The sequence below is a fragment of the Leuciscus leuciscus genome (genome assembly GCF_965113295.1).
Source record: "Leuciscus leuciscus genome assembly, chromosome: 2".
NCBI lineage: Eukaryota > Metazoa > Chordata > Actinopteri > Cypriniformes > Leuciscidae > Leuciscus > Leuciscus leuciscus.
In genome coordinates, this window is record NC_138726.1 from 27,762,228 (window position 1) to 27,780,653 (window position 18,426).

At 36.7% G+C, this 18,426-nt stretch overlaps 1 protein-coding gene across 1 annotated transcript in view; it reads left to right on the forward strand.

Annotated features, from left to right (window-relative positions):
- The window catches only part of LOC309492798 (neural-cadherin), a 290,251-nt gene that overhangs the window by 152,566 nt on the left and 119,259 nt on the right, over positions 1 to 18,426 (forward strand). The window contains exons 7-13 of the mRNA XM_082161808.1: positions 3,216 to 3,358; positions 7,177 to 7,349; positions 10,336 to 10,504; positions 11,352 to 11,522; positions 12,905 to 13,077; positions 14,758 to 14,925; positions 16,519 to 16,768. Coding sequence (XP_082017934.1) covers positions 3,216 to 3,358; positions 7,177 to 7,349; positions 10,336 to 10,504; positions 11,352 to 11,522; positions 12,905 to 13,077; positions 14,758 to 14,925; positions 16,519 to 16,768 — 1,247 coding nt within the window. The remainder of the gene's footprint in view (positions 1 to 3,215; positions 3,359 to 7,176; positions 7,350 to 10,335; positions 10,505 to 11,351; positions 11,523 to 12,904; positions 13,078 to 14,757; positions 14,926 to 16,518; positions 16,769 to 18,426) is intronic.

Genomic DNA, 18,426 nt, shown 5'->3' on the forward strand with positions numbered 1-18,426 from the left:
TCTGTAAGAAGGCATAAACATAAAGATTGATGGAAATACATTACTGAATAAATACCTATATGCACATCAAAAAAGTGGCTTTGCCTTAACCTAGCAAGCGTAGTTGCTAGTAATTTATTACAATTAATACAATATTTGGTTCTCTTAAATGCATTAGATGGAAACACTGCTTTATTTGCAAATTGTATTTTCCAGTATATGTGCATACATTTAGTTTGCAGATTGGATGGAAACTTTTTCCTGTATGATCTTTCCCTCCAGTGAGCTGAATCATTGAAATTAACTCAAAAACAGTACATTTACATTTACATTTGTAAATGAATCATTCAGACGTGTTTGTTGAACTGGATCAACTGATTCATATGAAAGATTTGATTCTGAAAGAATCGTTCAAGAATTAGCCATCTTTACTGATGATCGTGGTACATTCATGACACAAATGGCTGTTTTGCAGCTTGGCAGCCCTTTGGAATGACACGAGGGCAAGTAAATCATGACAGAAGTTTTGTTTTGGGTGATCTATACTTTTAAACCAAACATTCAAGTTCACTCTCTGGTTTAAGAAAAATGGATGCTTGTTGGCTATAGAGCTTAAAGCTAACTTTTTTACCAGACTCTTTGATATATTGTTTTGCTTAAGTCTTACAGAAGTTCTACCTTTGGATGTCTCAGTGGCTTTGACTATTCATTTATTTGTGAACAGATTCAGCTAAACTGGCTCTCATTCCATTTTGAAGTATCATAGATGTATTGATATTTACTGCCTGCACACAAGCAACAGTTGTTGTTTTGTTTTTTTGCAAAATAAGCTCAAGGTTCATTCCTGAACCGACTGAATCCAGAACACATTGTCAATCTGTCATCAGGACAGTTGACCTTTAGCTGCTCTGATTGACCATCAATGTCCCTCTCAGATCAAAAGGAAATGTCTCAACAAGTGGTTCATCAGTGTGCAGCCCATGTGACTTAAATGAAATCTTTGCAACTGAATAATAACAAATGGTGGTTGTGAGTATGGAAGTATATTGCAGTCTGTCAGTACTGTCTCTCTCTTTTCAAACGACAGCATGCTGTGCAGATGTGGAGGAACTGTTTGTCTTGTCGCCACGAGGTGCTGTTCCATTGACAGCATTGTTTCATATGTGATGAAGTGTGAGTGTGGTTTTGGCAAGAAAGGCTTAGCATGAAATGTGTTGGCTTTGTCTGCTAACAGCCCCTTGAGCAAGCTGGTTCAACTGTTTCTTTTTTGGAGGGAAATCTATTATTGAACATTGGAGGGGTGGTCTTACTCACTCACTCCCACTCGTTCTTTGTTATACTCACTAAATAATAATGGATTTTGTGTAAAAATAAAAATTGTCCATGTGTGAGCATGTGTCTGTATTTTGTTTGTGTGTGTGTTTACTGCTGGAGGCTAGAGATTTGAGTCTCTGAAGCAGTGACACAGTCAGAGCTGTCTGCCTCTTCAGGTCATTCTCATCTTAAGGCTCTTTCTGTTACAAGCTTCATTACGACGCCTTGCTGGTCTACTTAAACACAATTCGAACATACTGCATCTGATCACTTTAACTCGATTTGAATAATTTTCTCACATGCACAGATAATGTGTAGCATATTGTAGATGTCAGTTGTGAACAGATGCAAATCCTTTTTTTTTTTTTTTTTTTTTTTTAGAGGGAATAACTTCTGATCATATTTACCAGATATGACATTTCAAGGGGTTAAAGGCACAGTATGAAAGGCTGTTTCTCCATATGCGTACTTAAGCAATCTTGCGTCCTTGTGTTCTCGTACTACGTCATCATCAACCATCGAAGTTCAATTCCAATACTCAAGAACACAAGGATGTTTGAAAGTACCCGGATGTGTTCTTGATATCGAGGATGCATTGAATGCAGACCGTTTGAAATCCCAGAAGACACCAGAATATCAAAATATGGAATTCTGTAAGCTTTAAAGTTCTTGTTCTCACTTAAAAGATTCCCGCTTGCAAGCTCTCAAATGTGACAAATGTGAAATTTAACATTTGTCCTTTTGTTTTGCTTAATTTTAATAAAGTGATAAAGACCTGAAGAATGCCTGCAGTATTTTTATCGGCATATTGAAAAGAAACTTAACATTGCCAACAATACTGTTAGTACAAATAAAGCTCTTTCTGATTATGCTATGTTAGCCACTTGACAGAATACTGTTGTCTTTGATGCAGTACAAACATCTTATTTGCGGTAAATCAAGAAAATAAGAGATTCAAACAATAAGATTAACCGTGTTGAACTATATAACAATATTAGTTTTCTGTCGATAAAGGTATCCAAACAGTTGCTCACCTGTCTAATAAAACACTTAATATATTAAAACTGGAAATTGAGGGTAAGGTGGATAGGATGTCATTGACAGGCAACACAATGACATGTGCTGTTACACTGGTTAAAATTGCTGATTTCTCTAGATTTAAACATGGTTGTAAACAAAATATATAACATTGTTCTAGTGTTTTTTATTTTATTTATTTTTTTATCCAAAAATTTTACTTATTTTGCCTTTAAATACAAACAGAAATGTATTTCTTTATGGCAGTTTCTTGCAGTCTTCCAGCTATTTTTATTTTCAGTTCTTACAGGCATTTCCTTTTCTTTCAAAAATGTTACATTTATTTTAATTTATTTACTTTTCGAACAAAAATGATATGTTGACACTTATTTTAAGGTCATTTTAAAGAAATGTAATATTAAAGTTTTATAATCTCCTACTGACTGAAAATCACAAATAACTGAATGGCATAAAAAAAATAAATAATGTCCAGAATTTTAAATGTAACCAGATGAGGACGTCATCATAGTATTTGCATACTGAATTCTGTTTGATTCTCTTTCCTATATGATTTTGCTTGTGTCTGTGACTTTTTTCTATTTTGCTATTCATACCACCTACATTTTGTTTTTACTTTTGCTGTGTACTAGTACCCTGCTTTCAATCATATTAGTCAACAAATCCTTGGTAAACATGTATAATGATGGTCACAAGCATGATTACTTGCAGCAGTATTGTAGGTTGCCTCCCTGTACACAACAACCATGTCTCATTCGGAATTGCTATTGCATTCATTGATCATAGAGACCGTAATGTGTTTGTTTGGTTGTAATGACTACATGGTATTGTTGTGTTTTAACACAGAAGATATATTGAAATAAATGTATATGTGTGTTCAAAAACAGGTATCGGACCTTTGTCTCCGAGGACGCAGGGCCCAACACCCTGATTGCAACAGTGCTGGCCAAGGACCCAGATGGAGATGGGATCACATACAAAATTACAGCAGGCAATGAGGAGGGCAACTTTGTCATCGACAGCCAGAAAGGTGAGACATAATTTTCAAATTCGTTTTTTAACCTCTTGATCTCTCTGATGGCCGTTTCACGCTTCGTGAACATTCACTAAGGAACACTCCTGTAAAAAAAGCCTTAATTCAGTGGTTTCTTTCTAACTCTTTACATTGCATTGCGTCATATTGTGCATTAGTAGTGTAACTATTATTAATAATGAATAATTACATGTACTTTCACACTAGGATGATCACAGCAAGGCAGCTATTCAAACAAAAGGGTTTTTCCTTCTTTTAACTTAGATACCTAAGAAGTATTTTATGTTTATTTAATGGGATTTTTATGCCTTTATTGGAGAGGAGTGTAGAAAGAGACATGAGTGGTACAGGCGATACTCAGACTTGTGTTGGACTTAAAGTTTTCCCACTAAGACGCAAGCACACGTCCACTGCTGCACAAACAATCTGATAACAAAAGAAGGCTTTTCTTTTTTTTTGTAGAATGAACAATATAGTGAGATATAAATGTAGAAGTGATGTGGAAGTGGTTGGGATGGGGTGATTACCATTAATCATATTTTCTTTTTCTTTTAAAGTCATCACTAGTGCAACAACGAACAAACAAGTCATTGCTGCTTTTACAAATACAAAATTAGCCTCGGTCTAATTAAGAAGAGATAATTATTGTAAAGTTTTTTCTTTTTTTTTTTAATTGTTCAATGTTTTACTAAAAAGCACTAACACAAGTATATAAATGTTATGAAGTCCTGTTTTTGCCTCAAAAAAAAAAAAAAGTATATATATATAAATAGTTGGTAAGATTTGTATTTGATTATCAGTCTGTACTTTATATGAAAGGTGTGTACAGATCAGACACTTTGTGTTCCTTGATGATTACAGAGCTTTTCCCTGGGCATTTGCACATTTATATGAACTAACATGAAAATGTAATGTCTGGTTATCTCCCGAAGTTCTGAAGAAATTTAGTAATGGCTCAGTAAATATAATATTTTTGTCAACTAAATACAAATTCTTTAAATCCTCAAAGTAACAGCATTTTCGAAACAGCTCACGACTTAATTGCCACACACACCTCAACATTGAAAGAGCTAGACATGTTTTGATGGATTGCATTTTGATTGAAGAAGATCGGTCCTAAGATACGGACTTCACTGGTCCTTATCACAAAATACGTTTGCTGCTTATGTTCACAGTGCTTCAATTTAGTGCTCCATTCAGGTGATTCAAACATGTACCGCTTCACTGGAAGCACGCACTTCCTTGAAGAGTGTTGCTGTTGATTCCCTTCCCTGCGTGTTCTCTCCATTCTCTCCTCTAAAGATCAAAGCGTTCCTTTATTGCCCCTTCTGCGGCTCGTCAGATCTCCGTCTCTTGTGAAATTCCCTCTATCATTCATTAGAGCCTCTCCTCCATTAGGTTGTTTTTGTTGGGGCGAAGCAGGGCCTAGACACTTGGTGCTCGTTGTTAATTTACTGTAACTCACAAAGGAATGCGCTCGGGCTGATTTAATACCCCTTTTAGGATTCAAACAGCAAAGTCAATAAGATGATCAGGCCTTTTGTATTAAATACATAAATTACATAGACCGCATCCGGTCCATGAAGGATACGGCAGCGTAATGTTTACACTGATAATATGGCAAATCATCAGCAGCACACGGCACCTGTCGAGCGTTTTTATGTTCCTTTGTTATTTGTAGCGTTTAGATTTTTCCTTAGTTCTTTGTTCTGCTAAAAGGCCTGGTGTTAAACAAGGTTCCATCCTCCTAATGCCTGGCAATGGAGAAATGCATTTCAAAAAAGAAAAGACTGCCAGAAAAGATATTTGGCTGACAGGCTGTTAACATTGTACAAAAGCTGATGAATTGTGTAATTAAGGATGCTCTGAATGTGTCCAGCAATCCATAAAAAGAGAATACACAAAATATATATGTTTTATGTGAATATAGATACAAACATACTGTCACTCTGTGAGAATTAGTTTTGTTTATTTAGTTACCTAATCAAAAAAGGCAGAATTAGTAGAATAATTGAAATTAGGCAGAATTTTTCAAATGAAAAACAGAAGATCCGCACTTGCTTTTGTCTTCTTAATGAATGAATTATTTATTTATTTTATTTATTTGCTAGTAACTGCAGTGATTTCTATGTATTGTTTTTTGAGTTTTGCTAAAATGTAGGTAGAGGCACGTTTTTCCAATGAGCCTGTATTTTTTTTAAAGTAGCCTATGTATTCGAAAAAGTTATTTTAGACTGGCTAATGTAGGTTAAGGTGTTTGAATAAGAGTTTAATTTACTTTTAATTTATTTATTATTATTTTCAGAGTGCAAAAAATGTCCACATTTTGGGGATGTGGTTTGCTCTAGCTCACAGTGGGCATGACAGTGATGTAAACTGGCGTAAAGAGCGGGCCCGTGGCATGCCCCTCACTCTCATGTATGGAGACATTTGCTTGTCATGCCCCTGGAGAAACATCTTCTCTATGTTTGATGTGCACTGATATGTGCTGGCTGCCTCTTCCATCTGTGTCCTGTTCTAGACTCCTGCAGTGTACTACATACTAATCGTAATAGACACTTCCAGCTCAAGGACAGATAAATCACACTCGGATCATTACTGAAATTTCTGTTGCTTAAGCTGCCAGTTTGTCAATATTTATAATCCTGGCTCAAACACTTTGTTTAATTCTGTGTATATCTTTGTTTAAAATCACTGGCGGTGATTCATACCGTAGTAATGCCTCGGTGTGGTTTGTAACATTGGTTTGGAAAAACGTTAGCAGAGACTCAACAGATTAGCCTGTGGCTCTCATATCCTGCAGTTAATACAACTGTCGAGAGAATAGAGTTAGAACCTGTGACAAGACTCCTCATGGCACAAAATACACACACACTCTCTCTCTCTCTCTCTCTCTCTCTCTCTCTCTCTCTCTCTCTCTCTCTCTCTCTCTCTCTCTCTCCTCATTCATTTCAGCCCCCACTAACATTTGGATGGAGAGGTAGTGAGGCTAGGGGTGTTCAGATTGAATTAGAATTGATTACATGTTCTTTTTCCCCTGAGTTGTGCCACAAAAGGACTAGTGTTGTGCATTAGAATCAATTCAAGAAACCAGGGTACATGTGATTTCTCTCTTGCCAAGTCTGTGTCAGTTGATGTGCTGGTTTCTTTAATGTCCCTTTGCTGCTAGCTGAAGATAGCAGTCATCTAGCTCTTCAGATTATGAATGCAGAGCTGAATGTAGCAGAGTCTAATGCGCTCTCCTGAAAGAGATGGCACTGCATGGTATACAGCAGAGGGTCACGTAGGAGCTGACACCGGCTGTCTCCGCAGATAAGACACAATGTATGAAGCATAACGGTTTCCCTGGCACATTCACAAAAACATATACATTCATCCATAAAAACATCCAATATATACAGGAATTTTGCATAGTACAAACCTCAGGAATGGCTAATATACTCATCATTGCCTTAAAGGTCAGATACAGCCTATCTGCATTATGAATGAGCGCTCAAAGATTAGTCTTCATGGGTCCATGTATATTCATCAAGTTTCATGGTATTTACATGATTTTTCTTCACATACTGTATAAAATGAGAGTCAATATTAGTTTGTGAAATACAGCATTGTATGCAAAGAACACTGCTCAGATCTGGCAAATCAGACTCTCTAATAAACGTTCTATCTATTTAGATTAAATGGTATTAATACTACGTCGAACTAACAAGGAATCAATTGCTAATTCAGTGGAGGCACTGAGCTTGAATGCGGTTTAGATGAGGGTAATGGCCAATTAAATGTTGCTATAAATGTTTGACTGTCACCCCACACAGGATTGATCCGTCTCCGCTCCAGCCCATCTCCTAGACTTCAGGGAGTAAAGTACATCCTGAACGTAACGGCAACAGATGATAACGCCTCCGGTGGGCCGCAGTCACTCTCCGCCATTGCCCAAGTCATTGTAGGAGTTGACGATGTAAACAACAACAAGCCTGTGTTTGAAAAGGTACAGTGCATATTAATAATCTATTTGTTTTATACATGTCTGTATATCATTCCTATGCATTTCTGTTTATTCACCAGTTATCAAATTATCCATCTGTCCGCCTGTCCGTCATCCCACAAAGTTTTAAGTTACATTGAAATAATATTTTAGCAATACTATACTTAAAAGATATACTGAAAAGATCATACATTCATACAGCATTATTTTTTTCATGTAATATCTGTCTTGTATATTTATATATACAAAATCTTCATTCATTCTAATGATATAAATAATATATAAATGAAAAAGCTATAGTATATACACACACACATAAAACACAGGGCCTAAAATTAACACTCACCAAGTGCAAGTAAAAATAGCTGTTGTCAAGTAAATAAAACGGTGTCAATTGCCAGTTGGCCAGTAAAAATTTTATGAATTCTAACAGTGCAATGTTTTGAGCCCATGACTGTGAACAAACATGAACGACGCTCGGGATAGTTGACGGGCCAGCGCTACATCGTCACTAAAGTTTAAGCCTTGCCAATTTAAATGTTCAAGCGCAAGAAGACGCAAAAGGGAACTCAATCCGTTACTCGCACCCTATGTGGAAAGTCATGTGTGCACACATCCGAAGCGCGCGCTCAGAAAGCTGTGCAAATAATGAATAGAGCTCTCGTTTACATCATCTTGCACTTGAACGGACAAATTCACACAAAATTATGTCAAAAAAAGCCTGCCCCGGCAAGTATCCTAGTAAACATAGTCAGTTATGGCTTAAGTGAATGTAAACAGTAGAAAGTAGAAAGACAACACGTGCAACAGTATCAGTACATTGGATCTGCACATTAGTGTGAAATCTTGTCTTTAAAATCCTCCTGCTGTCTGTGTTTTTAGTGTTAATCAAACAACAAAAGACAGAGAAAAAAATCACTCACTCCTCTTGACTGAATATATTTTGTATCTTCAATAAGGATTAAACAATGTTTATACATTTAAGACTATCCAGTATCATTTTACATTTGATGACTTTATTCAATGACTCTACTGTTACTTGTCTTTAATATTTGTATTTATTTATAATAGTTAAACTAGTAGTTTTAACTGTGGTACCAAAATTGTAATAGAGAATTGTGATTTTTCACTGATATCTAAAAATGTTGGTGTTACAACTGCTTGTTTTTGCAAAATCAGTTTCATGGCCGGTACATTTTCTTAAGTCACCAGCCATTGGCGCAGGTATGGCAAAAAAGTTATTTTTAGGCCCTGCATAGAATAGCTGTATTCATTTTGAACAACCTTTGCATCAGGAACCTGACTATGACACCTTCAAATGCTGTCTCTCTTGGTCTGTAGGTTTTGGAACAGAGTTTTTGTCTTTTCTCCCTCTCTTGCATATTCGCTCTATGTATTTTATGCCTCTTTACTTTACTTTCCATTTTATCCACTCCCCCTTTTTTTCTTTTTCCTCATGAGATATTATTAGCAGGGCAACATGGGCTGCTGCTCGATCAGCTGAAGACTGTTTTAATTAAGTGTTTGAAATATGTGCTGAATCATTATGGGTCTGCTTGCTTCTTGATGTCTCCAGTAAATATGGGTTGAGTGCAACACTGGAGATATTTAGAGGATATTTAATCTCCCCAGGCTGCACAGTGAGGTGAGGTGATGCTTGGCCGTGGGCCGATGTTTAGTACTTAAAAACTTCTCTTCAGGTCTGTGGAGCATTTTGTTTGAGTTTCTCTTGGCAGGGTGTGAAGTAAATTAGTGTCCACTGAGATGCAAGACATCTCTTTAGTTTTTGAGCCAGCGCGGGGAAGCTAAAGTGGCAGTTCTTGCTCTGCTGAAAGACCTCATAGCTAGACTTCTCAAAACAAAATAAATAAATAATTTATTTATATATATATAAATAAAAAATGCCACTGTTCAGCTTCAGATATTTGAACCCCATTCTGTTTTTGTACTCATTCTATTCTTTGCATGCTTTATATTTTTTTCCTGCCTTTCTAGCTTCCTAGAATACCTTTGTATGATCTTTTTAAGGATTGAAAAGAGTTGTGACTAAGAAGGGAATTTCATTGTTGTTTGTTTTATAAAACTCCCACCTGAACCTCTTTCCCATTCCCCCGTCATTTCTGTGTTCTGAAATATCAAACTGTTCCCGTAGATCTGTGAACATCAGAGGCCGTGGATCTCCACTGAGAAGTTATCTTAATTGTGAGCCCACAGCATGTGTGTTTTATTGCCAGGTTTCAGGAGGTCAGTGAGATGGACTCACGAGTGCTACGGCGCTTGATGTTTCCACTTCCGACCTTATGGGATTTCACGCTCACCTTACTGATTGAACAACACAGAGTTAGGTGCCGGGCTTTAGCTAGATGCAGGATGAAAGACCATCACAGACAGGACCGGGTCCCTTGTTATTAATTAGGTGTCAGAAGTGGCCATCAAAGAAGAAGCTGTTGGACTGATTTGGGAATTTTCGCCATGTGTTTTAAACTGATTTATTTATTGTATTTGTTTTCCCAGAGTCACATCTAACCTCAGCTATCCTAAGCTGAGCAAAGTAATGGAGAGGCAGCGCTTTATTTTTTTGCGATTACGCACGCTCACACACACACATGCGAGGATAAAGAAGGTGTGTGGGTGGTGGAGCATGGCTGAATTATCAAGGCTTATTCCAGACGTCTCCACAGATTCAGTGGGATGGAATTGATTCAAGGGCGCTTCAATTATAAAACAGAGATGAATCTCAACAGAACCAAAGAGATAAGTAACACAGTGGCCCTCAGAGATCCTGCTTTTAAAAGTCTGTTCCCAAATTTTGACTGAAGATGCATTTGAGACGCATATTTCCACCAGGTGTAAACAATAATGCATCTCAGCTGGCCACTTGGGATCTGGTCCGTTGGGAGACATCTTAATAGTGTAAACAGCCTTATTATGTTTTGTTTACCCTTTTCTTTAACTGTTTGTTTTTCTTTTCTTTTTTTTCATCTCACAGTGTGCAGAGTATAAGGAGAAGGCTTCAGTTCTGGAAAATAAGCCAGCAGGAACATTTGTGCTGCAGGTCCATGCAGATGATGCTGATGAAGGAGCCAATGGAAAAGTCACGTATGGTTTCATGCATAAAGACAGCACTATTCCTGCCTTCAGCATTGAACCAGAAACAGGTAATGATTCAAGCACACTTATTCAATGCTCATTCATGGTTCAGTGTATACCCAATTACTGTACTAAGAGCATGAAAGTAGATGACTCTATTGTCATCGGATGTCATTTGAGATAAGTCAGTGGATTTGAAATTGAATTTTTTTTTTGGGATGGGGTAACTAGTTAACACAACCTTTTTTAAATATGTCTCATTAAGCACTCTCTTATAATGTCATCATCATCATCTTGTCTTCTTCTCTCTCTCTCTCTCTCTCTCTCTCTGTCTCTCTCTGTCTGTCCGTCTGTCTACCTTGAAGTATTTTCATGAATTCTAACTTGAGTTTAATTCACTTTAATCATAGCCTTTCAAAACATGCCTACTCTCAAAGAGAGAGAAAAGACAGTATTTAAATGTGTCGTGTCAAGCCCCCTTCTTAAAGAAATGGAATGCTTTATGAAATGGAACTGTTCATTGGACATCAATCATTGTGTCTTTTATGGAGGAGAATAAAGAGAGAAAATAGGAATGGTTTGCAGTGGGAGAAACTTGCGGCACGTTTGCAATGACTTCTCAAATGCAAATGAGGAAATGTTGAGAGATTTGACTCTCTGAACTCAAAGCACAAAAATGAAAGAATATTTCCCACAATACTGCTGTGTGTCTAAGTAATGTTTTTTGCTTGATTTCAAAAGATAATTTTGTTCTTTATTATATAAGATTAAATGGAGATGTAGCCTTACTGTGAAACATAATAAAGACAACTATATTGAATGATCTGTAGGACTGTGGATTTTTTTATTTTTTTTATAATAGAATAGAGTCTATTGGTGAACAGAATCTCCATGGTAACAGAGGTACTATTTCAGGTGTTATCGTAACTGCTATGAAATTTGATCGGGAGAGGCAGAGGGAGTATGCAGTAACGGTGACGGCCACGGACCAAGCGGCGGACCCCCTCATAGGCATCTGCCAACTCAACATTCTCATCCTTGACGAAAATGACAACAACCCCAAATTTGAGAACTTGCGCTACGAATGTGAGTAATAAGCAACTTCTTTTCAGCATCTTTTATGTTTCATACCTCTTGAATTGTACAGGACTAATAAGTATAGGCACTAAGTATAGTTACATATCCATGTTGTTCCAAGTTTCCATTTCCTAGCCAGGTTCTTTGTGGGAAGATTCCAGCAAAATTTTTTTATAAATAATAAAAGAATGGTCTGTCCACATCAAATACGAAAATAAGACGTGACAGTCATTCACAAAACACAACCACTAAAAAGTTATCTCTGTTCAGTTCTGTTCAGATCAGATCAGATTTCTTTCAACGCATTGTAGCTGAAGAGTATAAAACTAAAACACATGCCATCCATTTTCATTAAATTCAGAATTCTTATGCACAACTCATGCTTTTCCCTATAGCACTTGAGGGGGGTTTATTATTAGCTGTTTACAGGCCCTCTTGAGGAACCTAATGTTTAAGTTTATGGGTCGACTTGATGAGTCACAAAACTATATTATAGTAAGGCTCACAAGTCCCAGGTGTAGCTCGGTCCGATATCAATCACATCTATGGAAGCATTGGTATGAGTGCCTTTTAAGACTTTTGTGAAAAAGGGTGTATTGTATATGTTTATGTAAGTGTTTTGTTGTTTTTTGTATGGTGTATGTCCTGCTGTTGGGCCTAGAGCCTGTAATAAAGTTTATATATATATAGTATCTGGACACAGTTGCATAAACAAGGCCACTATCGTCACCCAACATTTTTCATTCTGTCAACATTTTCTCAACCTCATTTCCTTCCAGACTTTCTGTTCTTCTTTTGAAAGTTCAGGTAACCAAAACTTACAAAAGATTCAAAAAGGCATTGCAAAAATGAATCCATATGAATCGAATGCTTTAATCCACGTCTTCTGAAAAGATAGGGTTGCTTTATATGTTTCGACACATACAAACACATACAGTATGGTAAACACGAAAGTGATGCATGAAAATGATGAGGTTTGCATGCATGAGCTTTCGTGTTTACCATATTACTTTTTTCAGATTCAAAATAGTTTTTTTTTGTATCTGACTTAATGTCAGACCCATCTTAAAGAAATAAAAAAAAATAGATAACTAACTTGTTAGACATTAATTCTAAACTTTCACAAGAAGTTTGTCCTCGTCCATCAATGTTTTATATGCATGAGCAGTAATAGCTCAGTCCAATTATTCCTAGCACTACATCACAGAATTATATATGAAACTGATTGATTAATTTATGATTATTTTGGTTCATATTGATCAAAGTGTATTTCATATGCAATTTCAAAGATAGGATTGGTGGGTATGACAGTTATCAAAGCTTTTCGTCTTCGCACCAGCAGAACAGTGTTTCCAGTGCATGTTAAATAATCGGTGTCTTCCCTCTTACAGACTTCTTGCGCGAGGACACCATGATTGGTACCAGTTTTCTGCGAGTGGCTGCACACGATGATGATTACAGCACTAATGCAGCCATCACTTACTCCATGTCCGAGGAGCAGCCGGAGTATCTGCGAGTCAATCCACTCACTGGCTGGATCTATGTAAACCAGCCTATCTCTCAGGTCAGTCCTGCTCCAAAAAGCCAGCTTGGGCTCAGATTGAACCGAGTGAAGTCCTCATGGTTCAAATGTAAAGTGATTTTGAGTTCACCTGTGTGTATGTGTGTGGGTGCTCCACACAGTCGAAGAGTTTTAAAAAGCAAGTTTCAGACTTGAGCTTTCTCAGGAATACTTTCCAGCAGAATGATTCATCATTAAACCCTCATAGAGGGCAGGAGTTTGAGGTGTGTGGAAAGAAATCCAAAATTGCATTTGCAACATGAATTTTATATATTTCCTGTGTGAAGTTTTAAGATGCCGCATTGTGAATGATTTAGCAGGTCCACAAGAGTTTCTCACAGCACTCCGCTCAGATGATATAACGATGGTAACAAGGTATTTTTTGGATTCTGCTTGTTTCTGTAAAGTTGATATCTGAAATAACCTTGCACTGAAATACAAAAGACTTGTTTAAGCATTAATAATGGTTATTGATGGGGTGTTTGTGTGTGTGAGAGTAGGTGCTTCGGTTTGAATGCCATTGATATCGGACCACCTTTGACAAAAGACCTTTGTAACTGTATGACTACCAAGATCTTGTTTCTCTGCGTTTGAGCGTTTGTATACATTCTTTGTGCGATTACAGAAAATTGTTTAGCTGTCATTTCACATCATTCTACATGCAGACGGCCTGCTTTTACGAAGCAGATGTATGCATCTGCAGTGAGATGACAGCAAATACAATGATGTATCTGTCTGTTGTGTTGACACAGTTCCATTTAAAGGTCATCCTTAGTGTCGTAGTACTGGGATTGTTTAAATTTTTGGATGCCAAGGATATTCTGATTTTCTTTACGGAGGACCGACTTCTTAAAAATAAATGAAGACAGCTTTGTGAGTGTGTATTTTATTTAAGATCTAGTGACTGTCAATAGAAAAAGAAAAGAAAAAATTATGTTAATCTCATGATTTCTGTTTTTATACACTTTGAAACAGCAATTCTGTCAGGACCACTATCATCAAATACGATTGACAGTTAGTATACAGTTTGAATTGGTGGTATGGTTCTGTTCTGGGCAAGAACTCCCTGCACATCCATGCAGCCTAGCATGGATAAGAGCAGGGAGAGCAGCAATAATCCCCCTTAGGGTAAACAGAACAGAACCAACAAGAATGTATTGAAGATATTATTAATTCAAGATTTTAAAGTACAACATAATTTGAGAATTTATTCTGATTCAAGGGGAATAAGAATGCCATATTGACTGGACAAGAGGAGGAGCTGTGGGATGGAGGAGGGTAATTAGCTCCTGAAAAACACGATAGCTGTTGATAATGCTGAAGGAGTATGAATATGAATACAGTCATAGGCGTCGTATTCCTATAGGTAGACGTGGGTCAGCTGAGTGTCAGCTGATGCGAAGCTTGACTAACGTGACCTGCCAGAACTGACGCTACGCTTGATTATTATCAAATTCTTTAAATTAGTTAATTTTGTTAAAAGTATTTAATAACTTAAGAAAACATGCCAAATGTGACATCCCTGAAATATTTTGTAAAAGTTATTTTTATTTTTATTTATTTATTTATTTATTTTTTACCCTGGGCTCCAGTTTGAAAACACTTGTCTTAGTATATTTAACATTTTCCAATTTTGCATTGTATTTGACACGATCATCAATAAATGTGTTTGATTGTTTCCAGAGGACCTACATCAGCAGGCAGATCATCGCTACAGATGGAGGGAATCGGAGCAGTTCAGTCGAGCTGGCAGTCACAATCACTAATGTGAAGAATCAGCCTCCACAGTGGGAGAAAGACAAATACGAGGTCGTCATACCTGAAAACACTGTCAGAGACACTCCAGTTGTGGTATGTACTTAACATAACACTGAACACTTATAATCTACTAGAGCTCCACGGATATGTCAGTTATGCAGATTTATGCCTGCTTTTTACTTCAATTAATAACAAGATCAAAGCCATACAGGGTAAAAAGCTATGAATTTCAGTGATTCCACAGATATTTATTACATAAGATGTAGATTTCACCAATGCTAAATATACTATGAATGCAGGACCAAAGGCAAGTGGCAAAATAAACATATAGCTTCTACTAAGTGATTTATTACTTTGGCCTTTGAGGCACACCTGTGAGGCACTCCATTAATTACTATGTCTTTTATGTGTGCATTGAAGGAATGCTATGATGGATGTGGATAGGTTTTAATCCCACAATAAGGTTATGGGTATTCCTTGAGGGGCTTGAGTTCCCAGACACTGTCGACTTTACTGTCATGTACTGGCGGTTACAACTGACAGTTTGTGCTTTCTGCTCGACCACACAGAGTCTTCACACAGCCTGTCACAAAACACATCCACAAGTACACACAGTCACACGTGTACATACACTCACATAGTCCATTTAAAACTAATGGTAAAATGCTGTAGGATTTTCTATTTTCTTCTGTCAGAGCTTCTGTATCCCTAGCATGAATCATCTGATTCTCTGCTTCAAATTTTAAGGATGCTGCTTCATTACATGCACTATTTAGGAAGTCAGCCAATCACTGAGTCATTGGATAATTTATGGACATTTCCCTTTTTTCTATTTTCATTTGGTTACAAATGCACTGAAAGTATTAATTTGCTGAATTTCCTGGAATACATTTATTGTCATTAAATCCATTATTAAGGCAGATGAGCATTTTATGAAGAGAAGCATAAACAAACAAAGGAAAAAAAAAAGAAAAGAAATAAGACAAAATAGAAAACTGTTCTGAGATAAAGCTTGCTGTTCTCCTAATTGATATTGTATTTAAATGTTATTTGTGTTCTTGTTGGTATTGGAAGTCTTTAATTGATCCGGTGATTTCTTTACAGTTGCCCTATTAACAGAGAGTTTCACAGTTGTTATATTTAAAGACAGCGACTAAATTCTCTTAGGACAAAAAGTGAAGCCTTTGATGTTTAAGATGCAGATCAACCTGCTTTGTTCAGCTGAAATGTTTTTTTTTTTTTTATAACATTGCTTAGTATTATTATTTTTAAATAGACTAGTATAGTTATATGAATATATGAAATATTATAAAATATATGAATATTATATATGAAATTGGCTACTGTTCAAAAGTTTGTGGTCGAAAAAAATTATTATGCTCAAGTCTGAATTTATTTGATAAAAAAATACTGTAAAACAATAATATTGTGAAATATTGTTACAATTTTAAATAACTATGACTACAAAAATAATCTGGATTCTTTGATGAATAAAACGTTCAAAAAAACAGAACTGATTTCGAATATTACTTTTTTTTAACAGTGTAAAAGTCATTACTGTCGATTTTGATGAATTTAATGTATCCTTGCCGAAAAAAACCTGATTCATTCTTTCAAATCTTTCTGACCGCACACTTTTGAACGGGTACTGTATATATGAATATTAAACCAATTCTCCCCTGTCAGACCATCAAGGCCACTTCTCCGCTGGGTGATCCGAGGGTGACTTATAACTTGGAGGATGGATTGGTGCCAGAGAGCAACATGCCTGTTCGTTTCTACCTTACACCGAATCGTGAAGATGGCTCCGCCTCTATTCTTGTTGCAGAGCCCCTGGACTATGAGACCACACGCAACTTCATGCTCAGGGTTCGAGCTCAGAACGTGGCTCCTGTACCCCTGGCAGCCTTCACTACCGTTCACATAAACATCACAGGTAAAGGTCATCTACAGTATATGACAGGTTGTCATGAGAAACATGTTACACTTATTAATGGCAGTGTATGTGTGCAGTGTATTAGTATATATGTCAACCAGAATGACAAACATTCCCTGGTGCCCCTATTATGCTATTTTAAAGGTTCCTCGTTTTGTTTTGGAGGTCTCCTACAATAGGTTAACATGCGTCTATGGTGAAAAAAAAAAAAGACTTTTATTTTCTCATATTATACATTGTTCATCGCCTCATTTCTCAGAGTCTGAAACCGATTTGTTTGAAGATTCAGCCTCTCTAAACCCCTCCTTTACAAGAGCCTACACTGCTGAAGACCATGAGCTGGCATTATGAAAATGTGTTGCAAACCTATGGAGGTTATACATGGTTGAATTTTTATAATGGTGACGTAGGGTTTATAACAGGAAATGAGACTGGAATTACTGATGACTCGTTTCAGGCAGTTCAGAGTCTTTAATATGTCATGCACTTTGATCTTTAAAAAAAAAGCAGAACTTTTACATTCACAAACAGCTATATTACACTCTGCATGAAAGGTATTCAAAAATGCATAATAGGGGTGCTTTAATGTGAACTGATTTAGCTCAATCCAATTTAAAAGAGGTCTTTTTTAAACCACTAAACATAGAAAGTTACTTCCATGTAAACCTTTGAACCCAGATCAGATTCAAAAGTTGTTCTGTATGCACAAGCAGGACTCATGCATGTGGTTAAAAACTAAATTAAAATAAAGGACATAATGTAGATATTACATTGACCAGAAACATCTCAACATGGCTTTGATGTATCCGGCAGAACTTAAATAAATGCACAGTGTTGATTATAATGAAATCCAAAGGGTAGCGTGTACATGAAATGCAGCTCTTCGCATGCTTAGAGATAAGATATTAGAGATGGATATTTTCTCTGAATTGCAGATTTTAGAGTACATATAAACAATTACATCTATACAATTTGCTGTTAGACTGAACTGATTCAAATTAACAGTGAACTGTGGGTGTAGTTCCTGTGGTGCTGTTGGTTTACAAGCTTGTTTACAAACCTTGTATATTTCTTAAAGAAACTTTCTTATTTCACATCAAAACAATTTACAAGGAAATGTCTTTATATCTTTATACATTTAAAATGACAGCTTTTAATCTATCTCTTGTTTTAATTCCAGTTCCTTGTCCTTATACTTGTTAATTTCTTTTTATAATCCATTCATGCTCTTAAATTCTGATCACTGCAGAATGCGTCCTATATATATACACATCTCTTTAATAGCCTTTATTTCATCCCACCCTGTTCGCCTCTACTTAAGTATTCCTCTGTGTTCATCTCTTCCACTGCAGGAAGTCTTACCACTTCCCCCTGTAATTTACAGAGTTTGCCCCGCAGTGTTAATCTAGCTCTCTCTTCATGGATGAACCCTGTGCTCTCCCCTAGTTATGACTGCTTCTTTATAATGATCTAGCTACAGTTACAGTACTTACAAGATGCATGTTAATGCATCTGGAGCTGTTGGAGCAGGACACTTGCACCTGATCAGGATCAGTTCCATGATCTGAAGGGTAAAACACTATCGTTCAGCATAAGCCACGGACAAATAATTAATCTGTTCTGTTCGTCCTGACTTATTTACACCAGTGCTTCTTGCT